Source organism: Molossus molossus, unplaced genomic scaffold (genome assembly GCF_014108415.1).
Source record: "Molossus molossus isolate mMolMol1 unplaced genomic scaffold, mMolMol1.p scaffold_m16_p_1, whole genome shotgun sequence".
In the NCBI taxonomy this organism is placed as follows: domain Eukaryota; kingdom Metazoa; phylum Chordata; class Mammalia; order Chiroptera; family Molossidae; genus Molossus; species Molossus molossus.
In genome coordinates this window covers 4,285,524-4,312,612 of record NW_023425344.1, presented here as the reverse complement: position 1 = coordinate 4,312,612, position 27,089 = coordinate 4,285,524, and the positions used below count along the sequence as shown (strand labels likewise).

At 54.5% G+C, this 27,089-nt stretch overlaps 1 protein-coding gene across 1 annotated transcript in view; it reads left to right on the top strand.

The window, feature by feature from the left end:
• EVC (EvC ciliary complex subunit 1) overlaps positions 1–27,089 on the top strand; it is a 52,940-nt gene that overhangs the window by 18,987 nt on the left and 6,864 nt on the right. Inside the window, exons 9-16 of the mRNA XM_036281165.1 lie at positions 2,999–3,215; positions 4,942–5,090; positions 5,640–5,738; positions 14,674–14,886; positions 22,130–22,239; positions 22,912–23,122; positions 23,867–24,073; positions 25,005–25,149. Coding sequence (XP_036137058.1) covers positions 2,999–3,215; positions 4,942–5,090; positions 5,640–5,738; positions 14,674–14,886; positions 22,130–22,239; positions 22,912–23,122; positions 23,867–24,073; positions 25,005–25,149 — 1,351 coding nt within the window. The remainder of the gene's footprint in view (positions 1–2,998; positions 3,216–4,941; positions 5,091–5,639; positions 5,739–14,673; positions 14,887–22,129; positions 22,240–22,911; positions 23,123–23,866; positions 24,074–25,004; positions 25,150–27,089) is intronic.

Below are 27,089 nucleotides of genomic sequence, written 5' to 3'. Positions count from 1 at the left end.
TGGACTCCTGCTGCTTCTCCTCAACCGTCTCCTGCAGTGTGGTCTGCAGCCCGCAGCCTCAGCATCCCCTGGGAGCTGGGTAGAGGGGCAGGACCTCCCCCACACCCCGGTCACTGGGGCATGTTAACAGTGCCCCTGAACACACAGCCATTGGAGAACTTGGTATGTGCTTTCCCATCCTGCACACGGGTCCCCTTTTCTGCCTCAGCTGAAAGGTAGGCAGATGTTATGTTCACAGTGAAAGAAAAGGACCTGCTGCTGACTCACCTAGGAGCCCACCCTGTCTGATGGTGTCACCGAGCTCACGCCCCAAGCTTCCTGGTTTGCTGTCCAAGCCTCTTTGAGCTGGGTTTTTAATTTGATTGAGCTATTGATATGGATGCTCAACAAAGAGAAAGACTTTTCCTCTTCTTTTTATTTAATTTTTATCCTGTCAGCAGGATATTAATGCAGGAAAAAGAAATGTATCCTTAGCTGACTCTGGCCCAAGTATTAGCCAGAAATTTCCAAACAGGAAGAATGGAAGGGATTATCCAGGTTCTCAGTATGCTCGTCTTTCAGCCAACATTCAGCAAGCACCTACTGTGTGCCCACATTGTTACAGAAATGGTATTGCAGAGTTGAGCCAAAAACCTGAGCACATACCACCATCCTGCCACTTATTAGCTGTGTGACCTTGGGCAGTTACACAACCTCTCTGTGACTCCATTTCATTATCTGTAAAATGGGATCAGAGTAGCCTCTGATCTGAGAGTGTTCAACAGTAGACTACACGTGAGGCCTTTGGAACAGAAGCATACATGGGAGTTGTGCATGTGTGTTCATGGTTCAGCTGCTGCAGGCCACAGGTCAGCAGACAAAACAGACATAAGCTAATCTTCGCAATGATGCCTGGAAAGGGCTGCAGTTTGTGTCTGTGCAGAAGGGGGACGGATGAGCTCTACCTGCACCTGCACATCCCCCACTGTAATTGTCTAGGAATATGTTGTTGATACACTCTAGAGGAATTTCCACTCTTGGGCCGGCATCTGAGCATTTTGGCCGGGGCAGGTGGACCTGGAACGGAACAGAGCCCTGCAGTAGGCCCTAACAGTCATCAGAATCAGTCTCTCAGGACGCTCGAGAAAGATGGCCGGCACAAGTGACGTGAACTTGCTGTGGATGGTGGAGAACAGTGCATCCCAGAGCAGTGTTGTGCTTGGGTTATTGTCTCAAATGCATTCCACACTGTCATTTATGTCACCCTCCCAGAACCTCTGTAAATGAGGGGTCAGAGGAGGACGCAGCTCTGAGGGGTGGAGCCAGGTCTGAGCCCAGGCACTCTTGAGGACTCGGCTACATTCACTCTCAGAGCCACCATGGCCTTGCCGGATGTCCCTCTGGTCCTCCTGTCCTCCATCTGGCGCCCCTCTGTTCAGGCTCACCCCTCCCTGCTCCCATCTTTCCTTGAATATAAACCCAGAGGTTGCACTGTCCCTATGAGCTGGGAGGGCCTCAGGTGCTACAGCAGAGATGTGCCTGGGCCAGGGCAAGGGCCTCCTGTCTGCCACACAGCACAGAGCAATTATCCTCCCACGCCCTCTAGTGGTCATGGCTCCTGGCTGCTGGCAGATTTGTTTCACTGGGGGAGAGGAAGGTTCAAAGCCCCTGTGCCTTGGACTACTTGTGTGGCCTTCGGGGATAAACCTCAGCATCCTTGTCTGTAATTGGGGGGTCATTATTCGTGTCGAGAGAACACAGACCAGAGCAGCTCAGCCAACAGTGAGGCCCAGGCTGGGCCGTGGAGGCTCAGACCAGGCCCTGCCTCCAAGGTCTGTCAGGTTCAGTTCCTTCCAGACAGAAGCACGTGGGCGGTGGAGCAGAGGAGGGGTGCGGTGGGGGTGCGGGAGAGCAGAGCCTGTTCACATGAGTAGGGCCTGGCCAGCAGTGGAGTTAGTAAGAGGAGGCAGGGAAGGTGCCCGGGAGGAGGGCCCTGCGTGTGCAAAGGCCTGGCAGAGCGGCCAGCGGTGTCTGGGCAGCCAGGAGTCAGCAGGAATGTGGAACAGGGCCGGGGACTGAGCCAGGCCTGGTCCTGAAGGGCCCTGGAGTCTGGACTTGGTCTGAGGGCAGTGACGAGAGGGTTTGGGCCAGGGGACCACAAAGCCTGGTCTGCATCTCAGAAAGGCCCGCCTGCCATGAGGGGCGGGGCCCGAGGGGGCAGAAGCGCAGGGCAGAGTGACTGTGGGTTGGCGGGAAGGGGATAGAGAGGGGAATCTGAACGAGGCAGGATTGCAGGCCCGGGGGAGAGGGGGCCGGGCGCACACAGGCCTCTGCTGGTGCCAGGTAGCGGTGGGGCCGTGGCGAGGTGGGAAAGGACACAGGCCTGGAGCTGTAACGTGATCCACAGGCCACATCCCTGCTCCCTCTGTCGTCCTGGTTCTCACTCAACAGTGAGCATCTTCTGTCTGAGACGGAAGGACCAGCGTGCTGCCCTGCAGGCCCCTCTGCCTCTGTCAGCATTTCCGTGTGGGGGAGGCGTTTTTCCAAGAGTGGCGTCCTAAGGAAGAGTAACGCGGTAGTGCAGGGTGGGGCCAGTTCTCCAGAGTCTCCCGAATCCCCAGCGCTCGGGCTCTCGGGCACAGAGGCCAGGACCCCGGTGGCCGTTGTCTCTCCCCGAGCTGGGGCAGCCAGAGGCCCGGTGGGCTGGGGGAGGGACTGCTGTAAGAAAGGTGGGTTTTCCAACTCGGGCTTCAGCGCATGTGGGATTCCTTCCCAGAACAGTGGCCCTCCGTGGAGCCCTTGGGAGTGAGCACTGTGCCTGTGTGGCCTGGCGACGGCCTCGCCACGTTCCCACGAGGGACGATGGGGTCCCCATTGAGGAGCAGACACAGGAGGCTCAGAAGGAACCACTTTGTTTAGGGAGGCGGGGGCCAGACAGAGCCTGCTGCTTTTAACAGACCCCACGGCTGAGCACCGACCCCAGATGTCCCAACCTAATGCCCGGTGTGTCTCCTCTCAGGACATCCTGGAGAGAACATTGGGCCAGGTGCACATGGCAAAGACGATCGAGTTCCTGAAGCTGCAGATCCAGGAGGAGACCAGGTGCCGGCTAGCCGCCATCTCCCGCAGCCTGGACCTGCTGACCGTCCAGGGCCGGCTGTCCGGGCGGCAGAAGGAGGAACTGTTGACCCAGCAGCACAAGGCCTTCTGGGAGGAGGCCGAGCGCTTCAGCAGGGGTGAGCGAGCCTCTGCAGGGCCCGGGCCACGGCTGTGGGCCGTGGGGGGCAGGGCTGGGGGACAGCACTTGCTGCAGGTGTCCCAGTTCTGCCCTTGGGAACCAGTCACTTAAATCCTCTAGCCTCGCTTGCCTTCCCCATAAATCGGGGTGAACAAGGGCTGCCTCCTTGGTCAGGGCTGTCCTGCTCCATTTCATGGTCGGTGATTCCGGCTCACAGAGACCCCAGTGTCCGGCCATGGAGCCACTTGGAACACGCAGGAGGCGAAGGAGGCTGGAGATGCCCAGAGGTGACATGTGTGCCCCTCACTGCAGCCACAGCCCTGCATGAGTCACGGGGCCCTGCAGCGGCCGGGTGGGGTGTGCAAGGCAGGAGAGGGCGCTGGCGTAGCGTTTCCCACACACTCCTGCTCCTGGGCCGACTCTGGAAATGTCAGCTAAGGGCTCAAGACACCAGGGTACCCGAGACCGTCCAGTCAGACCTTCAGTGGGGCCCACAAGGAGGAACTCTGGCCTTTTACCTGCAGGGCAGGTACCACCTCTCGCCAGCTTCGTCATCCCCTGGGCAAGAGCCCATGGTGCTGATCCGAGGCTGCGCGTGCCCCGGGCATGGACGGAAGCTCAGTCGGGGGCTCTTGGGTCTTGTCGGGGCGTCTCTAGGGCATCTGTGTGCCCCACAAGTTCCCAGCAGGTTCTGACACCCACACAGCCTGCACCCCACAGGGCCAGCGAGTCTCCGGGTGTCTTGGTCATGATAACAAGATGCCACAGACGGGGCTGAACGACCGACATGTGTTTCTCACAGCTCAGGAAGCTGGACGTCCAGATCAGTGTGCCCGCTGATTTGGTGCCCGGCGAGGGCCCGCTTCCTGCCTGCACACAGTGCCCTCTGTGCCCTCACGTGGCAGAGAGGCCTCCTCACATGCTTCCTCTTCTCAGGCACCAGCCCTGGTCAGGGCCCCACCCTATGACCTCATTTAACCCTTATGACCTCACTTAACCCCGCCCTTATGACCTCATTTGACTATAATGACCTCATTTAACCTTTATGGCCTCCTTAAAGGCCCCATCCCCAAATACAGTCGCATGGAATTTAGGGCTGCACCATATGAATTCGAGGGGACATAGTTCAGAGCAACTTGGGAGCAGGGCGGGGTCCCGGTCACCGGCAGACCGCAGCCGGGCGCTGTACTTGGCATGCATGCCGCCGGGACCAGGTGACCCGGTGGGCAGGGTCTGTGTAGACCCCAGTCCCTTTCCCCCAGCTCACCTGCCCCAGACACAGGGACACTGCCCTCGGACCGCCTCCTGGGCTGCTGCTCTAACCACTCACTCTCGTGCTCTCTGAATCCCAACCCCCACCTGGAACAGCACTGTGCTCCTGCAGACTTAGGTCTGTCCCCTCCTGTCACCTGTCCTCCTCGGGCCACCTGCGCCTCCCTCACTCTCTTCCCCAGGAACCGCCTCTCGCTCGTCTCCGGTCAGGTTGGCCGCCCGCCTGCGTAGCCGCTAAAATGTCTCTGTGGCACCCTGAGCCTGGGCCCAGGGGGGTCCCTCAACCAAAGTGGGGCCATGGCTTGGGAGGCGCCACCCCCAGCCCTCCGGAAGCACACGTGTGGGAATGAACAGGGGAAAATGAATCGGAACTCGCCCCTGCCGTCGCCCCCTCTCGCAGACACGGCCCGCGGCGGGTTCGGAGAGTCACCTGCGGCTTGTTTCCACTGCAGAGTTCGTCCAGCGAGGCAGAGGCCTGGTCCAGGCGGCCCGGGTGCGCCAGGAGGAGGGGATGGCCGAGCTCGCGCTGGCCCAAGCCGACGCACGGACGAGCCTCCTGGCTGCTGCGCCGCTGACCGCTGACCCCGAGGAGCTCCTCCAGGTGACCTGCCCGGACTCAGCTGCGCGTCGCAGGGCACACTCCTCCCGGGAGCAGCCACGCGGGCCGACCGTGGTGTGGCTCAGGCCCTGTCCCTGCATGGGAAGCGGGAGGCTCTGGAGTTCAGCGGACGGGAGGGCAGTTCTCGGCCTCCCGTGGGTCAGCCGGTGACCTGAGTCCCCTGGGTCCCCTGAGCGCTGCATCCCCAGCTGCTGGCCAGCGCAGGGTGGGGAGGGCTCCGCGGCGGGTCTCCCAGGGTGCGGCAGTACTTCCCAGCAGCTAGGTCAGACTGCGGCCAGTGGCTTCTGTCCAGGAGAGCAGTCACGGCGGCCTGGCGGCACCCCCACCTACCGGCTGCGGTTTTCCCGGGGGGCGGTCTCGCTGGTCCTCGCCTAGGCCCCAGTTTGCAAGGTGCTGAAGCCACCACCCTGGCCTCGCTCTTTGTGTATACATCAAACATCCTTTCAATCCGAGAGGCAGGGGTCAGGTGGAGAGATTTTTCTGGAAAAAGCTGCGTTTTCTATCAGATTCAGGCCCTGCTGTTGCTCACAGGCTTTCCACGAGGTCCTGGAGAGGCAGCGGTGGGCGCGCAGCGACCTGGAGGAAGAGGAGAACCTGAGAGCCACCGAGGCGGTGGCTGCGCTCTGCCAGGTGTGTGGCCTCCAGGTGGGCCGGCCGAGACTCCTTAGCATCTGCATGTTTGTGGGAACCTCGCGTCCTCCTGGGCCCAGGACCCCGAAGGCCTAGAGTGATCTGCCTCATGTTTCCCAAGGACTGGGCAGACGGCAGTGTCGGGCAGAGCTGGGGCGGGAGACTGGGGAGGCATCGCGTGGTCCAGGCAAGAGCCACTGGGGGCCTGGCTGGGAAGGCGCAGATGGGGGCGGCGAGAAAGTGTGGGAGCGGGGTCTGTTTCGATGGTCAACATCTCAGCCTTCTCCACTGAAATAGGGATAATAAGCTGTCTGCAGAGTACTCTCCGGGGGTGTAGATAGGCCTGCATGTGCAGAGCCAGAAACGCGTCAGGCACAGATGCGTTTCACTGTCGAGGATGTGCACGAGAGAGCGTGTACATGGGAGGGTGTGTACACGGGAGGGGGCGTGTACACAGGAGGGTGCGTGTATGTGAGGGCGTGTGCACGGGAGGGCATGTGTGTACGGGAGGGCGTGTGCGTGGGACGGTGCGTGTATGGGAGGGCGTGTGCACAGGAGGGTGTGTACACAGGAGGGGGCACGTGCACGGGAGGGCGTGTGTGCACAGGAGGACGCATGTGCACGGGAGGGTGTGTGCGCGGGAGGGCTTGTGTGCACAGGAGGGTGTGTACACAGGAGGGGGCACGTGCACGGGAGGGCGTGTGTGCACGGGAGGACGCATGTGCACAGGAGGACGCATGTGCACGGGAGGACGCTTGTGCACGGGAGGGCGTGGTGCACAGGATATGCTCTGGAGGTAACTCGCCCTCCAGCCCTGCTGGCTCTTTCCCAGACCCAGTCAAACCGAGGCCTTTCTGTAGCCAAGACACCCACCATGACACTGTGGGCACGGCGGCTGCTCCATAAAGCTGATGACCACCTCACGGTCCTCCAGCTGCCGAGAGTAGTGCATCTTTCAAATTAAATTCCCACTGTCTCTTGACCTTTAAACAAACAGTCAGGTCTCAGCTTGACCGAGATGGATGCCACTGAAGGACCCGTCTCGGCGGCTCACAAAGAGCGTCTGAAGCGAGCCCAGAGCTGGGGGGGGGGGGGGGGCCGCAGAGCCCTGCCAGGCACCCCGCCGGTTCACTGGGACTTCCTTTCTGTGCCACTCCTGCGCCGACTCCCAAGAGGCCCCTGGGAGAGTGTGACGACGTGACACCTGCCACGCTTGAGGCTTCTCAGCTGCGGGTTCTCACGAGGGTCAGGGTGAGGAAAACCAGAGACAGTGAAACCGTCCTCAAAGGACAGAAGGAGCAGGCACTGAGGGGGGCTCACGAGCTGTCTCCAGGGCATCCCTCGCTCTGATCCCCGTGCCGTTCAGGTGTCCCCAAGGACACCCAGGTCTAATGCTCTGAAGGACTCCCACAGAGCTGTCCTCACAGTCACCGGTTGTTACTGCACAGGGTACAGGTGAAAGTCAGCCGAGTGCCTGGCGTGAGGCGTCCGTGGCCTGTCCCAGGGGACGCGTGCACACCACTGACCGACAATGGCGTGTGACCTCACACACGGCGTGTTGCCGACCAGGGACGCTCACTCGAGCCTTGGTGTCCTGCCAGAGCTCAGGCAGCCTGGCTCCGTGTTAACTTACTGAAGCGGTTGGCGTGCATAATTCATGTTTTCTTTCTTTATAGTTTGCCAGAACCTCATGGTACTGCCTGCTGGCTGACTGCACCCTCCTGACTTTAGCCGCCCCCACCACTCGCCTCCAGAGTGTGAGGGGGAGGGGCGGCTCGGGAGGCAGGCAGACCACGCGTGGGCCCTCCAGCTGCGTGCCCGCTGCGTGCCCGCTGTGTGCCCGCTGTGTGCCCGCTGCGTGCCCGCTGTGTGCCCGCTGTGTGCCCGGCTGCTCTCACAGCCTGTCTGGCCCAGGAAGTCTTACCTGCCTTCCTTGCAGAGCGACCATATGAAAGAACCCACCTTACACCCCAAAATGCCCCCCATAGCCCTCAGGATAGAGACTAACACCCTTAATGACCGCCCAGCCTGGTCTGTGAAGCTCCCACGTGACCTGACCCACAAGACCTGTCTGACTTGGCCCAAAAGACCCACCTTGTCTGATCCAGGAGAACCGCCCCCCTGACAGCCCACAGGAACCCCACCCTAGCCCGCTGACCATCTCTCTGGCGTCGGGTCCCTTGCTCGATTTTTTCCAGCCAAACTCAGACATCCCTCAGCTCCCCAAAGGTGCCTGGTCCCTCCTACCCCAGGGCCTTTGCTTGTGCTTTTTCACTGCCTGACACACTCTGCCCTCCATTGTGGCATTTTGCTTGTTCTTTCTTAGTTAAAAGTCACTTCTTCAGAGAGCCCTTCTTGACCCCTCTGCAGACCAGTTAGATTCCCTGTCTGTCCCTGGGGCTTCCACCTCCCCCCATCACACTTGTCCTAGCAACGCCTGCCCCCACTGGGCGGTGCACTCCCTAAGGTCAGGGTCCACACTGCCCGGTCACTGCCGTGTCCCGGGTGCAGAGCCCGGAGCAAGCACTCAGAGGCGTGTGCGAGGAACCTGTGAGCGCCGGGAGGAAATGCATCCTGATAGCACGGTTGTAGAAGACCTCTGCGACGTGTCAGACTCACGACACGGGTATGAGAAGACTCACCCCATGTCTCGTGCAGCGAGACACCCAAACCCAGTGGCTGAACATGACCACGGCCAGTTCTCGCGGTCTGTGCCTTGGCAGAGGTTAGCGGGTCTCAGCTGGGCTGGACTGACAGCGCCCACCTGCCTCTCACTTCCTCCCAGGACCAGGGGCCAGCCTGGAAGTGAGCTTCCCACGGCAGAGCGGGAGGTCTAGCCTGCATGTTAGCAGCTCCGCACCACGTCGTTTCATTGGCCACCACAAGTCACATGACTGAGCCCCACGGCAAAGGACAGGAAGGTCCTTCCCCCTCCCACTCCCGGGGGTAGAGGCTGCAAAATTATGTGGCAGAGGCTGTGACTGGGGTGCTATGTTGGGGGGGTCCTGACGGAGGGGGGCCATGAGGGGGGAGGCGTGACAGGGGACGTGATGGGGGGATGTGACGGGGAGGCCGTGATGGGGGGCCATGACGGGGGGGTCGTGATAGGGAGGCCGTGATGGGGGGACTGTGATAGGGGGCTGGGATGGGGGGCCATGACAGGGTCGTGATGGGGGGGCTGTGATGGGGGAGGCGTGACAGGGGATGTGATGGGGGGATGTGATGGGGGGACTGTGATGGGGGCCATGACGGGGGAGCGGGATAGGGGGGCCGTGATGGGGGGACTATGATAGGGGGCTGGGATGGGGGGCCATGACAGGGTCATGATGGGGGGACTGTGATAGGGGGCTGGGATGGGGGGCCATGACAGGGTCGTGATGGGGGGACTGTGATAGGGGGCTGGGATGGGGGGCCATGACAGGGTCGTGATGGGGGGACTGTGATAGGGGGCTGGGATGGGGGGCCATGACAGGGTCGTGATGGGGGGACTGTGATAGGGGGCTGGGATGGGGGGCCATGACAGGGTCGTGATGGGGGGACTGTGATAGGGGGCTGGGATCGGGGGCATGATGGGGGCCGGGCCGGAGGGCCGGGACTGGGGGGTGACGGTGGAGGCTTGCTCTGTGCTGTGCTGTCTAATATTATAATCAGCCCTCAAAGTAGGCATTGCCCTCACAGACCTGCATTCCTTTTACAGGTAAGGAAACACCTCCCTTTGTCAGGCTCCTGATGCGCCCCTCCCTGCCCCGTCCCCTCCCTGCCCCGTCCCCTCCCTGCCCAGTCCCCTCTGCGGGGAGAAGCCAGGAGAGCCCTTGGTCACTGGCCTCAGGCAGCAGAGGCGGACCCGGAGGAAGATGCAAAGCCGCAGGGAATGTCTGCCCAGCCTGGGTCCCTGTGCTTGTTTGAGGGGAGCATAGGGCTGAGTCCCGGGGCCTGTGCTGTCCCCACCCGGACACCCCCGCTGTCCTGAGCTGCACACACGCACAGAGAGCAACACCGCTAATTAATCCCGGTTCTCAGTACCCCCGGATGAAGTGTGCCAGCCGGCAGCAGAGCGCCCTGTTCATGGCCTGCCAGAGCGTGTGACACGCCCAGAGGTGACTCTTTCCAGGGACCCAGCGCGTGTTTCGTGAGACAGAGCCTCGGTTAATGGGCCGTGTAGGTTTTACAAAGTTCACCTTGCGTGAATCTGCAAACAGCATATTTTTGTGGTTTGACAGTCATGAAGGAAAAAGAGAAAGCGTGCTCCCAGCCACTGCTACGGAAGGCTCGAGTGCCCGGTGGGAACCGTCTAAATCCTGCCCCTGCAGGGACCGGGGGCTTGCAGAGGCTGGAGGAGCACGCAGATCAGTCTCGTAGCTTTAAACCATGTCTTACTGTGAAGTGTAACACACATGCATAAATAGAGAACATAAATGTATGGACTAAGGAATTATTAAAAATCCATCTATGAAACCGTCACCCAGAGGAAGAAAGAGATGACAAGGATCCCAGAAGCCCCTTCACACCCCCTCCTAATCCTGATACCTTCCCTGCTCACAGGAGCCATATCCTGGCTCGTTAAAAAAGCAGGTCTGTGCCCTGGCCGGTTTGGCCCATGGATGAGAGAGGCCCGGGTTCGGTTCCCGCTCAGGGCACATACCTCGCTTGCAGTTTGTCCCCGGCCCCGGCTGTGGTCCTATGAGTGGCAGCCAGTCTATGTGTCTCTTTCACATCGATGTTTCTCTCTCTCTCTTCCTCTCTCTCTCCCTCCCGCTTTATCTGAAAATAAATGCAAAAGTGTCCTTGGGTGAGGATAAAAAAGAAAAAAAAAAGGCAAGTCTTTGCTTTCATGTAAGTGGAATCCTGCGTGTGCTCTTGTGTGTGAAGCTTCTTCCATGGACTTGGTGCATACGAGATGCATCCGTGCTGTTGCGTGTAGCAGTTCATTCATCCTCACTGGCCTTGTCCCATGGGACAGGTACACCTCCCATTCTCCTGTTGATGGACATTTGTGTGGCTTCTTAGTTTAGACCTTCTACCTGCTGCTGACATAAACTTCCCTGTGGGTGCTGTTTGAAGTGCTGGCACGTGCATTTCTCTTGGGCAGAATTGTCGGGTTAAAGAACACGTAGCCCAGCCGGCTCGGTTGGTTGAGCCTCGACCTATGCACTGAAAGGGTACTGGTTAGACTCCTGCTCAGGGCACACGTGGGAGGTGACCGACTGATGTTTCTATCCCATGTCAATGTTTCTCTCTCATATTGATGCTTCTGTCTATCTCTCTCTCTGTCTCTCTCTCCATTCCTCTTCCTAAGCATGTCCTTAGGGTAAGGATTAAAATATAAGTACAGTCGGCCCTCATTTATCGTGGTTAATCAGTTCCAGACTCTACCGCGATAAATGAATTTCCACGAAGTAGGATTCTTTATTTACTATAAGTAGTCCCTCGCCACTCCATGCTTCGAGTTTCGCGGCTTCTCTGTCGTGGTTTTTTAAAATATAGTGTAGTGTAGTATAGTAGTATAGAATAGAATAGAATAGAATAGAATAGAATAGAATATTAGTACAGTGGTAGTGTAGTATAGTATAGTATAGAATAGTAGAGTAGAGTAGTGTAGTATAGTAGTATAGTATAGAATAGTATAGTATAGTATACAATAGTATAGTACAGTACAGTGTAGTATAGAATAGTATAGTACAGTATAGTATAGTATAGTGTAGCATAGTAGTATATAGTATAGTATAGAATAGTATAGTACAGTACGGTACAGTATAGAATAGTATAGTACAGTACAGTATAGTATAGTATAGTATAATGTAGTATAGTAGTATAGTGGTAGTGTAGTATAGTATAGTAGAGTACAGTACAGTATAGTGTAGTGTAGTATAGTATAGTGTAGTATAGTAGTATAGTATACTATAGTATAGTATAGAATAATATAGAATAGTATAGTATAGAATAGTATAGTGTAGTATAGTAGTATAGTGGTAGTGTAGTATAGTATAGTATATAATAGTATAGTATAGAATAGTACAGTACAGTATAGTATAGTATAGTATAGTGTAGTATAGTGGTAGTGTAGTATGGTATAGTATAGAATAGTATAGTATAGAATAGTATAGTACAGTACAGTATAGTATAGAATAGTATAGTACAGTATAGTATAGTATAGTGTAGTATAGTAGTATAGTGGTAGTGTAGTATAGTATAGAATAATATAGTATAGAATAGTATAGTACAGTACAGTATAGTACAGTATATTACAGTACAGTATAGTATAGTATAGTGTAGTATAGTAGTATAGTGGTAGTGTAGTATAGTATAGAATAGTATAGTATAGAATAGTATAGTACAGTACAGTATAGTATAGAATAGTATAGTACAGTATAGTACAGTACAGTATAGTATAGTATAGTGTAGTATAGTAGTATAGTGGTAGTGTAGTATAGTATAGTATAGAATAGTATAGTACAGTACAGTATAGTATAGAATAGTATAGTACAGTATAGTACAGTACAGTATAGTATAGTATAGTGTAGTTTAGTAGTATAGTGGTAGTGTAGTATAGTATAGTATAGTATAAAATAGTATAGTACAGTACAGTATAGTATAGAATAGTATAGTACAGTACAGTACAGTACAGTATAGTATAGTGTAGTATAATAGTATAGTGGTAGTGTAGTGTAGTATAGTATAGTATAGAATAGTATAGTACAGTACAGTATAGTACAGTATAGTGTAGTATAGTAGTATAGTGGTAGTGTAGTATAGTATAGTATAGTATAGAATAGTATAGTACAGTACAGTATAGTATAGAATAGTACAGTACAGTATAGTATAGAATAGTATAGTACAGTATAGTACAGTATAGTATAGTATAGTGTAGTATAGTAGTATAGTGTAGTGTAGTGTAGTATAGTATAGTATAGAATAGTATAGTACAGTATAATACAGTACAGTATAGTATAGTATAGTGTAGTATAGTAGTATAGTGTAGTGTAGTGTAGTATAGTATAGTATAGAATAGTATAGTACAGTATAGTACAGTACAGTATAGTATAGTGTAGTATAGTAGTATAGTGTAGTGTAGTGTAGTATAGTATAGTATAGAATAGTATAGTACAGTACAGTATAGTATAGTATAGTGTAGTATAGTAGTATAGTGGTAGTGTAGTATAGTATAGAATAGTATAGTATAGAATAGTATAGTACAGTACAGTACAGTTTAGTATAGTATAGTATAGTATAGTATAGTGTAGTATAATAGTATAGTGGTAGTGTAGTGTAGTATAGTATAGTATAGAATAGTATAGTACAGTACAGTATAGTATAGTATAGTGTAGTATAGTAGTATATAGTGGTAGTGTAGTATAGTATAGTATAGAATAGTATAGTACAGTACAGTATAGTATAGTACAGTACAGTACAGTATAGTATAGTGTAGTGTAGTATAGTAGTATAGTATAGTATAGTATAGTATAGTATAGTATAGTATAGTATTTGAAAAAACTGCGATAGAGTGAAGCCATGAAAGTCGAAGCGCGAAGTGGCGAGGGATAACTGTGTAGCCCGGCCAGTGTGGATCAGTGGTTGAGCACTGACCCCTGCACCAAGAGGTCATGGGTTCAATTCCCGGTCATGGCATGTGCCCAGATTGTGGGCCAATCCCCAGTAGGGGGCATGCAGGAGGCGGCCTATCATGTTCTCTCTAGCTCTCCCTCTCCTTTCCTCTCTCTCTCAAAATCAATAAAGGGAAAAAATATTTTAAAAGTGTGTATATATATATATATAGAGAGAGAGAGAGAGAGACAGAGACGGAGAGTCAATCCATGTTCTCCATAGTTATTGATATAGCCATCAATTTGATTAGCACTGGTAATTTATAGATGTTTTGGTTGTAATTAACATCTGTACAATATCAATCTTCCAATCCAGAAACATCCTTACATTTATTTAAGTCTTATTTAATTTTTCTTAATATTGTTTTATAGTCTCCACCCTTAGGTATAATGTTTACTATAGTTTTTTGTTTGTTTTTTTCCAGATTAAAGAGGTTTCTTTCCATTTTTATTTTGCTAAGACTGTTTCTTATGCATGAAAATTAAATTTTGTAAAATGCTCTTCCCTCATCTAGTCCCATAATCATCATGATATGTGTCTGCTCTATTCTGTTAATGTAGCAAATTACGTTGGTTTGGGTAATACATTAAGAGCACACACATGTAGACTTTTACATCTTTCTGCTGAGTTAAACCTTTTAGCAGATGCCATAAATCCCTTCATTTCTAATCACATTTTTTTTGCTTAAAGACTATTTTATCTATTAAGGTAGCAAAAAGTGACCCTATGTTTACTAGGTTCTGTTTATGCACTCATTCACTAATTTATTCATCAATTCATTTTCAAAAAAAATTTTACCTGCAAGCATCACAGCTAAGAACATGGGTGCCTGAGACCGGGTGCCTGTGAATGTCAGTCATCAGTTTTGGGAAATTCCTAAGCCATCATCACTTCAAATATTGCTTCTACGTGGGCTCTCCCTTTTCTCCTTTGGGGACTCCAATGAAAAATGTTGGATTTCCTCATTGTATCTTCTATGCCTTTATCTTCTCCATATTTTCCATCCTTAGTCTCTCCTGACTTTGTTCTGGATGTTCCCTGATCTGTCTTCCAGCATACTAATTCTCTCTTCGGCTGTTTCTAGCTGCCATTACACCTGTGCATTGGGTTCATCAAAGTGGACTATATTCTCCAATTCTAAAAATTCTGATTGGTTCTTTTTAAACTACACAGTGTTGCCTTTTATAATGTCTAGCTCTTTGCTTTGAGGTTTAAGAGTGGCCCTTGCCTTCCTGAGCACAGGCCGCATCAGTCCTGTGAAGTCTGTGCTTCGCATCACATCCTTTGGACTGCCGCGTTTGGCGGGTACTCATCGCGAGGCTCTCGGTTTCAGGAGCTGTACCGCAGCACCGTGGAAACGTTCCAGACGCTTGCGGAGGCCCTGTTCCTGCACACGCTCCCCGGCGTGACCGGCCTCTCGCAGGCAGAGTGTGAATACTGGAGGCAGGAGGCCGGGGAGAACGCCGCCCTGCAGCTGGGGAAGTCGGATCGCTTCCGGAAACAGCAGTGGACACTCTTCCAAGAACTCCTGGAACAGGAAAAGCAGGTGCGGGCGTTTTGTGGAGCTGGGTCCAGGGTCTGCATTTCTTGACATGCATGAGGAATAATGAGAGGTTCCATTCACTGAGCATCTCCTAGTGCCTTGGCCAGGGGCTCTCCAAGGTGCGGGTGGCCGGCCTTTCACCAGGGCGCTCAGTGTGGGTGGGGAAGATTCAAGCCCTCCCGTCCCGGGGTAGGAGGGCAGCAGATATACCTTCAGTCGCGCTGTTGAGAAAGCGCAGCAGAACCCGTTCTTTAGGGAGAAATAAACGACAGAAGGTGCTTCCCAGGGTATGGACGGGGGTGGGAGGTGGGGGCTCCACACACGGGACTCCTGCTTTTCGGAGAGTCTATTTCATTATTGAAACTGTGTGTATATGTGGTGGGCAGAATGGTGGCCCCCAAAGATGTCCATTCTAATCCCAGAACCAGAATTGATCACCTAACAGGGCACAAGGGTCTTTGCAGATGGGATTAAGGATCTTGAGATTTGGAGCTTATCTGGGTTATCTGGCGGGTCCAGTGTCATCATGAGGGTCCTTAAAGGAAGAAGGAGGGTCAGGGTCAGGGAGGGAGATCTGATGACATGAGAAGTTAGAGGGATGGGGCCAGGAGCCAAGGGACGCAGGTGCCTCAGAAGCTGGAAAAGACAGGAACACGTTCTTCCCCGGAGCCTCCAGAGGGACCCGGCCCTGCCCAGGTCTTGCTTTTAGCCCATTAAGACCCATTTATTTTAGCCTCTGGTTTCCAGAGCTGTAAGATAACAAGTTTGTGGCAATGTGTTTACCGCAGCCATAAGAAACTAATTTGGATACATTGATTTGTTTTTATCTATAAACTGTTCTGTAAAAGAAGGGCTTTCCAAGTGGGCTGACTCTCACATCGCCCACGGTTCCCTCCCCCTCGCTGTCCTGCACCGTGGAGGCTGTAAAACCAACAGGCTCAGTGTCCCGGGCCCTTGCCCCTCCAGGGGCCCAGTGGCCGAGCTCTGGCCTGTGAGACAGGTGTGGCAACCTGCAAAGAGCTGCTCTTCCCGTCACGAAAGCAAGCGCGGCCCAGAGAGAGCCCTCCTGCAGCGCCCCGTTTCCCTGCCGAGCTCGTGCCAGGGCTGGAGGGCGCCCACCGTCCTCTGACGCACAGGCTGGATGCAGGCGCACGGAGGCTGACCTGCTCGGGTGGGGGGCAGAGACAGCTGGACGGCCCCACGGCCCTGGTGGCCTTTGGAGTCACTGTCCCAGCCCTGGGCCACCGCCCACCCCAGGTTCTCGTCGTAAGAAACAAGTCCTGTTTCTTTGTGGCGGGTGTTCAGTTAGTCAGAGAAGAGCACACGGCTGATGCGGAGCAGAGCACCTGTTTGGAGCCGTGGAAAGTAGCAGATGCAGCTGACCGTGGACAACGCGGGGTGAAGGGCACCGACCCCCATACATCTGAAACCCACCTATAACTTTTGACTCTCCCAAAACTAACTACTAATAGCCTATTGTTGACCGGAAGCCTTACCATAACCTAAACAGCCAATCAATACATATTTTTTATGTGATGTGTATGATAGACTCTTACATAAAGTAAGCTAGAGGAATGTGAAGATAATTATAAGGAAGAGGAAATACATCTACAGTATTTATTGGGTGAAAAAATCACATGTAAGTGTAGTTCAAACCCGTGTTGTTCAGGGTCAACAGTAAACAGAAGAGAGCGTCATGCAGACACAGGCGCATTGACGGCCCTGGGCGGGCAGGGGCCTCTTTCCTGCCTGTGGATTCTTAGACCTCCTGATTCGGTCCCTCCTGTGCCGGCTCGCCATGTCGCCCCTCTGCCTCCTGCATTTGGCCCCAAGTCCCTGGGGGGCAGCCACCTGCTTTCCCTGCCTCCCTTCCCTCATCCCAAGCCCAGTGCTGGGATGTGGCAAATGCTCAGGGAAACGTTGTGCTTCTAGCAGCAACACTGCGGCTTTGGAAATGACCACAGGTCACCTGGACCCTGAGTTCTTCCCAGGGATGCAAATGAAGCTGAATTCATCTGCTTCTTAACAATCCTGGGCCCCACAACCTAATGTAGAGTGTCAGGGGAGGGAGGGGGGCCCGGGCCTCCGTGGTTTGGAAAGCTCACCAGCTGAGTCTGATGTCCCTCCGAGGTGGGCTTTCCAAATGGGGGTGGGGGCCTTTTAGAGACAGCTGTGCTTTGCAGACAGGCTCCTAGCCTTGGAGCTGAACGTCTCGGTTTGAGTCGCAGCGAATCCATTCACGGACGGGGTGACGATACCATTCCATTTAGCCAACCTTTAACAACTTCGATTTTGCACAACTTGTTAAATGTCTCAGGACCACAGCTTCTGTGTGAAGAGATAGGGATGAAATGCCCAGCGGGGCTCCCGTGAGGCAGCCCTTTCGCACAGTGTTCGTCGATGATGTTGACGCTGAAAACATCAGGGTTTCATTTCTGATGCATTATTAGACAAACCCCCGTGATTCGTCTAAAACTCTCTGGTTATGAGTCTTCCGTCGTTTTAGGCAAATACCAGACTGCACAGCTTCTGGGGTTTACTATTTATTTGCTTTGTAAGTGCACGTGTGAATTTCCTTGGCTTGAGCAGGAGTGTTTCCAGGGGAGTTATTCATGCAAGAGGTGAGCAGGGTAGTTGATGGTCTCATCAACTGACTCAGTACGTTTGGCCCCAGACTGTTTTCTCAGGGTGTGGCTGTCACAATCTACGCACTGGTTGACTCGTTAATTGCCTTAAATTACCACAAGATATTCAGAGATCCGTGTTCTGTCCCACTGTCCGAGTGTCCGTGACAGATGAACTTTCTGTGGCTCAGATGGATATTTGATCATGAGAAGGAAAACACCCACAAGACATGTCCACTGTCCGGGACGTCGTGAAAGGCTTTGGAATCTCTCAGTCACACGGTTGGAATGGATGGTACCTGGCGGTTCTCAAAACATCATCCGTCTAATGCGGGTTTCTGGGCTTCTCCCCAGTCCACTGTGTCAGGCCCAGAGGCGCCTAACACCCCCACGCTGTCTCCACCCCAATTCCCAGAAGCCGTGAGCATGTTGCCCGACGTGGCAAAAGGGACTTTGCAGATGTGACTAAGTTGAGGATCTTGAGATGGAGAGGGTCCTGCGTGGTCCGGGTGGGCCCGTTGTCATCACGGGGGTCCCTGTAAATGAACGTGGGAGGCAGGAGGGTCAGAATCAGAGGGATGCAGTGTGGGGAACACTCGGCCCCAGGGCTGGGCTTGAGGGTGGAGGAAGGGCCACCAGCCCAGGAATGCAGGCGCCTCTGAAGCGGAGGAGGGGAGGAAGGGTCCCTCAGACCAGTGGTTCTCGACCTGCCTGTCGCCGCGACCTTGTAATACGGCTCCTCATGTTGTGGTGGCCCCCAACCATAAGATTATTTTTGTTGCTACTTCATAACTGTAATTTTGCTACTGTTATGTCTGAGGCGACCCCTGTGAAAGGTCGTTTGACCCCCAAAGGGGTCGCACCCCACAGGTTGAGAACCGCTGCTCTAGAGCTTCCAGGGGTGCAGGCTTGCTGGCACCTTGGTTTTTAGTCCCGTGAGCCCCAGTTCAGACTTCTGACCCCAGAACTAGGAGACAGTAGGTGTTGTTTTTAGCTACTAAGTGTGTGGTAATTTGTTACAGCTGCCCTAGGAAGCTGATTCCCCCGAACAAGCTTCTGCATCTTTAAGGAGGGTGGCGGCAGGGGTTACATTGTAGCGTAATGGTGAAGACACTGGCTGCAGTCAGTCGGCCAGGTGTTCAGTCCTGGGCTCTCTCTGAACCCCGCTCAGGCAGGTTCCCATCACCTCGCCCCTGTCCGAGCTGAGCTCTCGCCCACCCTGGCTGGGCTCCCCTCCTCCGTGACACTCTTGCTGGACTCCTGCGTGTCCTCGATGGTGGCTCCTTCTCGCCCTGACACATGAACACAGCGCCCCAGGATGCCCGTGACCCTCTTCTCTACCGAGTGCAGTCCCTTGCGGCTCTCAGCTGGTCACACGCCTGTGTATTAGTCTTCTAATGCTGCCCAACCAACAACCCCAGCTACTACCTTAAAACAACACACACTCATTCCGTCACAGCCTCTGCGCCGGGAGCAGGCACAGCTAAGCTCAGGGTTCCCACGGGTGCAGCTGGGGTCTTCTCCGGCGGCTCGACTGGGAGGAATCCAAGCTCCCTCACGTGGTTCTCGGGGGTCAGCTCCCCAAGGGCTGCTGGGCTCAGGGCCTGCAGCCCCCACGTGTCTATCTCCAGCTTGGAACCCGCGCGTGAACTGAGCTCTCTCCAGATCTGCAGAGAGAGGGACAGACAGGCACATTTAGTCCAGAACAGAACCACTGACCTTCCCTCCCAGCTGCTCTGTCCAGTCTTCCTCCATCTTTCCGTTCGATTGGGCCAAACCTTTGGGTTTATCCTCTTTCACCCCCGACATCCAGTTAATGGGAAATGGTGTTCGTTCTACTTTCAATCTAATTGGGAGTCACCCCTTTTCACCCTCTGCTCTTAGCACCCTGGCCAACGCCACCCCATGTCACTGAACAGGGGCCTGCTGGTCCCCCTGTCTGCCCTGGCCCCTGTGGTCTGTTCTCAACCCCCAGCCAGAACACATTTAAAATATACCATAGGCCACTCATTAGTAATATTTTAAATATATCTGTTATTTATTTTAAATATATTAAAACAGCCCCAAACCCATTTCAAATATATCTTCGCATCGCAGAAATGGAGAAGCATCTTCGCCGAATAGGCAGCGTTTTTCCTTCCTTAGTGAGACCGAAAATAATTGTGTGTCTCATCATCGCTGGCACGTGGACTTGGTAAAGGCACCAGGTCGCATCGTGTCTCTTCTCTGCTCGGGACCCCTAGTGGCTTCTCATTTCACACAGAGGAAGAGCCTGAGTCGTCGCCTGGCCCTCCCCGGACCCAAGTGTCGGGACCTGGTCACCCTGGGCCGTCCTCTTCTCTCCCCCGGCTCAGGCCGTGCCAGCCTCTCTGGCCGCCTTGCTTCCTCTGCTCGCTGGGCACAGCCCTGCCTCGCTGGTCCTGCTGCAGGGCTTGTGGCCTGGTCCTTCACAGAGGACCTCCTGCTGCCACGTGTCCCTCCCCGCTGGCAGGTGCCCCTCCCCGCTGGCAGGTGCCCCTCCCCGCTGGCACGTGTCCCTCCCCGCTGGCAGGTGCCCCTCCCCGCTGGCAGGTGCCCCTCCCCGCTGGCACGTGCCCCTCCCCGCTGCCACGTGCCCCTCCCCGCTGGCACGTGCCCCTCCCCGCTGGCAGGTGCCCCTCCCCGCTGGCACGTGTCCCTCCCCGCTGGCAGGTGCCCCTCCCCACTGCCACGTGTCCCTCCCCGCTGCCACGTGTCCCTCCCTGCTGCCACGTGTCCCTCCCCGGCACGCCCGGATCCCACCCTGTGAATAGGACGCGCCCAAGCCTTAGCAGCACCCTGTCACTTCCTTCTCCCTCGTCGTCAGTGAAAGTCTGAAACAAAGTAACTTATCCAAACCACCAACTGCCCAGGAGCTACTCCCCGGGTCCGCACAGCCGGCTGCGGCTGCCGCTGCTGAGTGTAATCCGATGACGCTGGATTGACCATTGTGGGCACCTTCTGGTCTGATGACCTTGGTCCTCTTGACGTTTGAATCGCGTTGCCGGTTGCGTCTGCAATCTCAAAACTGACACCGAAGACCCCGTATGCCTTAGTGACGACGCGAATTTACCTTTCAGAGAATCGAGACTGTGCAGAATTTTCTGTCTGGTTTCCCAAGCACTTTGACAGGTTTCTGTAGACTTCTCCGGAGAGGAGCCGGAGACAGACTTTCACAGAAAACACAATGTGACTTTGTGAGATTAAGAATATGTGTTACAGGTCTGTGTTCTGTGGAGTTGTGTGTGCAGCATGCGCCCTCTTCAGGCCGCCGGGGGCAGCGCCCTTTGAGCCACTGCAGGTGCCGAAGAGGAGCCACCTTGATGAGGGATCCCAGCTGTAACTCGGAGCTAGTGCGTGTTCTCCTGGTGGGACGGAATAGTCAGGAAGGAGCATGGTAGGGCCAGAAGACTTGGCTTCGGAGAAAGGCAGGAGTGCATTCAGTCCCTGCCCCACTTTTCACATGTATTAGCTACGTGGCCTAGGACCTCACAGGATTTTTCAGCGAAACCACATTGAAGGTGAGCTAACATCCAAAGTTACGAAATGTGCAAGGAACAGTCCATCGTGAGAGTCAGCACCTTCCGCAAGTTCGCATCACGACACACACCAGACACTCAGACGAAGGACAGTCAGAACGTGCTCATGCAGGCAGTGTGTTTAAAACCACGAAGAACATCACAGAAGGATTTCCTGGCCCTAAAGACAAGACATGATGGAAAAAGACAACAACAGACTAGAGGTCATACGCTTTTATGAATGAAAATTATAGCTACGAAACAAATTGAATGGATGAGTTCCACAGCAGGTTGAAGGTGGCCGAGGCCCCGGTGTGGGAACCCGGAGACCTGTGGGAAGGTGGTCCAGGGGGCCGAGCAGAGAGCTACCGAGGTGGGAAAATGAACGGGGCAGGAGACATGGAGAGCAAAGGGAAGTCCTAGGGAGACTTCTTACAGTCCTAGGAGCTCCAGAAGGAGAGGCCGCAGAGGGGGAAGGAGAGGCCATAGTCAGAGTCCTGATGCACGGGACACTTTCGGAATCAGGGACAGTCATGACTCAGACGGTGAAGGGCATGTTGATTAACCTCAGGTTCTGTGGGGTCAGGAATGTATGTTGAAAATTTAAAACCACTGAGGGGACAGAAACAGGACATGGAACTGTCAAAGCCGCAAAGGAGGACAAAGGGGATAAAGAAAATTAAACACAAAATTGACCAAGTCTTGCTGTACGACAGCCGGGAAGCAGGGAGGTGTGGGCACAGGAATAAACAGACCTGCAGAATAGCAGAGCTAGAAGGGCTGTGTATATATGGAAACTATGTGTCTATGGCAACTACGTGATACAACGTGGCACGGCGGTCACAGAAAGTCACCTCTAATAAAGGGCTGGCACAATTAGTATCCTTTTGTCCAGGAGAAATTAGATCCCTTCCTCAGGCCACAGAAAATATGTATTCAGGGCTTCACAATGTGCATGCAAACAGGAAAAGTTCTAAGTCTTCAGAAGGAAATATGACAGAAACCGTTAATGAGAAAGCTTTCTGAACAAAGCAGTGGTGGATGAGCTGAGCTGGGGCTGACCCTGTCCCTCTGCCTGGGGTTTAGGTGTGGATGGAGGAATACTCGCTGTCCGCCGTGCTGCAGGCTCACCTGCGGGACCACCACGAGAGCGTCCTCCACCGCGTGCTGGGCCAGCTTGGTGGCCTCAGTGAAGAGTGAGTACAGGGCCTTTGTGCTGTGTGATACCCACCCTGGTCCTCATCTGTAAGGTGGATGCTTAACTGACTGGCCTCTGCGGTGTTGGGTGACATTTGGGCATTTCTTGGTAGCTCAGTGTATTAGGATTCTCCAGAGAAAGAACCAATGGGATGTGTGTACATATGCATGCATGTATGTGTTTGTCCATCCATGTATCTATAGATAGACCTATAGAGACAGAGAGGGGAGAGAGGACCTTCGAGGTGGCAGTGTCTGAGACTCAGGGGACCGCCATCATGGTCCGAGGTTTGAAGGTCTGAGAACCAGGAGAGCTGATGACATTAGGTCCAGTCCGAGCCGGCAGTCTCAAGACCAGGAAGAACCGGTCTCTCAGTCTGAGTTCAAAGACAGGAGAAGGTGACATCCCGGCTCAAGGCAGGCAGACAGGAGACGTTCCCTCTTACAAGAGGGTCCTTCTCTGTGCATCAAGCATTCAGCAGATTGGATGGGTCACTCCCTGAGGAAGGGCAGTCTGCTTCACTCCGTCTGCGGACGTAAAGTTGACCTCGCCCAGAGCAATGTCTGAGCAGAGGTCCAGGCAGCTGGGCCCAGTCAAGTTGCCGTAAAATGAACGGTCACACCCAGAGAAGCCAAGGGCGTGACCCCCAGCCCTGCCCTCTCTCCCGAAGGTCCGCGCGGGGCATCCTGCAGGGGCACGACCTGCTCCTGCGCTCAGCCCTGCGCAGGCTGGCTCTGCGGGGCAGCGCCGTGGCCACGCTGGCCCAGATGCGGCTGTCGGGGAAGAAGGGCCTCCTGCAGGAGCTGCGGGAGCAGCAGGCCCTGGAGCGCGGCTCCTCCCCGTGCCTGGAGGAGCATCAGTGGCAGCTGCTCAGAGCCCTGGTGAGATCGCGGAGCGGAGCTCCCCAAACCCCACTCCAGTAGTTGCAGGGTGGGGGCAGGGCGGCCCTGTACACTGTCACGAGGGTTATACCGAAAATGCATAGGCAGTCAGAGAGGGGATAGGTACAGTTGTCATCAGGATTGGGAAAAAGGGGGCCCTGTGGTCTGTTTTAAGGTTTTAACAGATCCAAAGAAAGAACTTGTGAATTACAGGGCTGGGATTTAAACCCGAGCAGGCTGACTCCGGGTCACACTCTTTTGCTCTGCCCGGGAGAGCTCGGTGGGCAGCAGGCTGCCCTGCCCCCGACTCCGACCCGTGTTCCTGTGAGGAGAGCAGTCCCCAGGGCCCCGCCTGCCCTGCCTTGGCTTCCGTGATGCCCCGATTACTCTCAGACTCAGATCTGGCTTCAAAACCCAGCTCTGCTGTGTGTCTTTTAGAAAGTTACTCAACATCTCTGAGCCTGCGAACACTCCTAGGGTTCAGGAAGAATGAGGAAGTTCTCGTATATGTGACAGGCCACAGACGGCACTGGGCACACAGCGGGTGCTCACGGGCACCCAGCTCATCCACTGTGTTGGGTTGTGCAAGCCCAGAGACCCCCACTCTCTGCCCTTTCTCCATCCCTTCCCCAACCTTCCTGGGGCCCTGGGAAGGCAAACCCAGCATCCTGGGCTTGGCCCTGGCCAGAGCTCCTGTGCAGGGCAGCAGCGCGGGCTGCCCCCCTCCGTGCCCGTCCTTTGCAGGAGGCACGCGTGCTGGAGGAGACCCGCAGGCTGGAGGAGGAGGCGCAGCAGACGCGGCTGCAGCTCCAGCAGCAGCTCCTGGCCGAGGCCCAGGAGCTAGGGCAGCGCCTGCAACAGCACACGGAGCGAGCCCTCGGGCAGGCGCTGCTGGGGCACGCGAGGGCCTCGGCCACCAGGAGCCGGGCCAAGGACCGGGAGGACTTCAAGGTACGTGCCAGCCCCCATCCCTGGGGAACCTGAGGGCGAGAGGATGGGGGAGGGGTAGGAGGGCAGGGGCAGATGAGAGGCCGGATTTGGACAGAGCAGCCGCACCCTCCCGGGAGCTTTGGCCTTACAGAGGTTGCCCATCATTTTATGAAGTAAAGGATGGTAACCTTTAACCTCGGTCACAATGGTAACCCAGCCATCACGTCTCCGGCGATGGGGCATCTCAGCATTCCTTGCTTGCTGCTTTGGCTCTGAAGGGGCATCACTGTGGAATGAGTGAGTGCCAGTAGCAGCAAGTCCTACTGAAATGGCTCAGATAATGGAAGTTACCCAGCCCACCTAACAAGCAATGTGCAGGCAGGTGGTTCCAGGCACAGAGGCTCTGTGATGTGACCAAGGGCCAGGCTCACTCTTTCTGATCCACCGTTCTTGCTGTTAGTGTGTGGCCTCATAGTCTCAAAATGGCCACTGACGCGCCGGACATCAGATCTGTATTCCAGGAAGGAAGAGGAAAACGGCAAAGTCTTTTACTTGCACTGAGGCTTTGCCTTAGTATTTGGAAAGGGAAGCCCCCCCGTCCCCAGCAGACTTTCCCTAATATTGCATCTAATTGGCCAGGGTCATATACCTAGCCTTAGACCATCCCTGACCAAGGCAAATAACACAGGGGTGGGCAAACGTAGGTTTACCATCGTGAATACACAAAACAGAGTTTATTCTTCTATAATTCTTTGTTAATTATTGTGTTATTTTCCATATGGACGACTGTAAACCTACTTTTGCCCCGCCCTGTATCCACTGGTTTAAACCAACATGAACTCTGCCTATTCACTAACCGGTGCAGGTTGGGAGTGGGTGGGAGAGGGAGCCCGGGCCAGCGGAGGCAGGGCAGTGTGTGACCTCCTGTCGAGCCCTCCCCTCCCGCCCACAGAGGACGCTGCTGGAGGCGGCTGTGGAGAGCGTGTACGTGACCAGCGCGGGCGTCAGCCGGCTCGTGCAGACGTATTACCAGCAGGTCCGGCGGGTCCTGCAGGAGCACGAGGACCGCAGACTGGAGCATCTGAGGACCCTGCAGGGTACGCACCTCCGTGGGGAAGCCCACAGCCAGGAGCCAGACAAGCTCTGCATTTCCAAACTTTGTATTTGGGAACCTTATTTTTTAGTGCTTCAGGGACTGATTTATCCCCTGCTTTGTCCCCAAAAGGCTTTTTGAAAGGCCCTTAGAGAAACACATGCACACACTTTCTTAAAGTAGATGAATCAGGACCATAAGATGAGGTAGGGTGGGGTCATCGTCTGGGACATGTGTCAGATTCCTGCTTAGTGGTCACATGGTGTTTTGGCTCTGGGCTTCCTGGTGGCCAGAGAGATGGAAACTTCCTCAGTGAAAGCTGTTAAAGTGGCCGTAAGAAGAGGACAGTGACCCATACAGTGTTCCCAAGACCCAGAGGATTTTCCTCGGGTGTGGACAGGACCCCACAGCCTGAATGGCATCATGCAATAATAGACAAAAGCCAGCCCTGGCCGGTTTGGCTCAGCGGTTAGAGCATCAGCCCATGGATCCAAGAGTCCCAGGTTCGGTTCCCGCTAAGGGCACGTACCTCAGTTGCAGTTTGTCCCCGGCCCCAGTTGGGGTCGTGTGGGTGGCAACTGCTCGATGTGTCTCTTTCCTGTCCATGTTTCTCTCTCTTCCTCCCTCTCTCCCTCCCGCTCTATCTGAAGATAAATGCAAAAATGTCCTCGGGTGCAGATAAAAAAAAAAATAGACAAAAGCCAGTCTCCCGAAGGCCATGCTTGTAACTTCCTTCCCTGCATCGGGGCCTCAGAACAGGGTCCCCGTGTTCTCTGAAGGGCTGTGCCTGGACTGTCCCAGGACCAGAGTTGGAATTGGTCCTGGGCAGGGGGGCAGGGCTCTGAACAGAACGTCTCTCAGTGACTCAGCTGCGCCTTCATCCTGGGCTCTGACCTTAGGATCAAACAAAGCCTGGGACCTGCCCAGGAACATGGCGGCTCTGCAGGCCCTTCATCGGGTTCCCCAAGTGAGGGTTCAGCTCGCCCGGTAGGACACAGCCGTGCTCGCGTCACTCGGGACCCGGAGCTCACGTCCCCTTTCGAGGCCTCAGTTCCCCATCTGTGGGACTAGGGTTCCTTCAGCCTCCATCCATTCTCTCAGCTCCGACTCCCCGCTTCCCTGATAGCCCAGCTCTAACGGGATTGCCCAGGCCATGAGTTAGAACAATGTGGTCGAGCTTCACCCACCACATTAACATCCTGCCTGTTTCTTCACTCCAGCAATTCCTTTTCATTTAAAGCTCAAAGCAGGTTACCCCCTGGGGATGATCCAGTTAGATCTCCTGGGAAGGGCTAGAAAGCGCAGGTCCAGCGAGGTAGGTGGCCTGTTGGACAGCTCACAGCAAGTGCGGTGGCTAGTCAGGTGCGGTGGCTAGTCAGGTGTGGCTGGTCAGGTGTGGTGGCTAGTCAGGTGCGGTGGCTAGTCAGGTGTGGCTAGTCAGGTGCAGTGGCTAGTCAGGTGTGGCTAGTCAGGTGCGGCTAGTCAGGTGTGGTGGCTAGTCAGGTGCGGTGGCTAGTCAGGTGCGGCTAGTCAGGTGCGGTGGCTAGTCAGGTGTGGCTAGTCAGGTGTGGTGGCTAGTCAGGTGCGGTGGCTAGTCAGGTGCGGCTAGTCAGGTGCGGTGGCTAGTCAGGTGCGGTGGCTAGTCAGGTGCGGCTAGTCAGGTGCGGCTAGTCAGGTGTGGTGGCTAGTCAGGTGCGGTGGCTAGTCAGGTGTGGCTAGTCAGGTGCGGTGGCTAGTCAGGTGTGGTGGCTAGTCAGGTGCGGTGGCTAGTCAGGTGTGGTGGCTAGTCAGGTGTGGCTAGTCAGGTGTGGCTAGTCAGGTGTGGTGGCTAGTCAGGTGTGGCTAGTCAGGTGTGGTGGCTAGTCAGGTGTGGTGGCTAGTCAGGTGTGGCTAGTCAGGTGCGGTGGCTAGTCAGGTGCGGCTAGTCAGGTGCGGTGGCTAGTC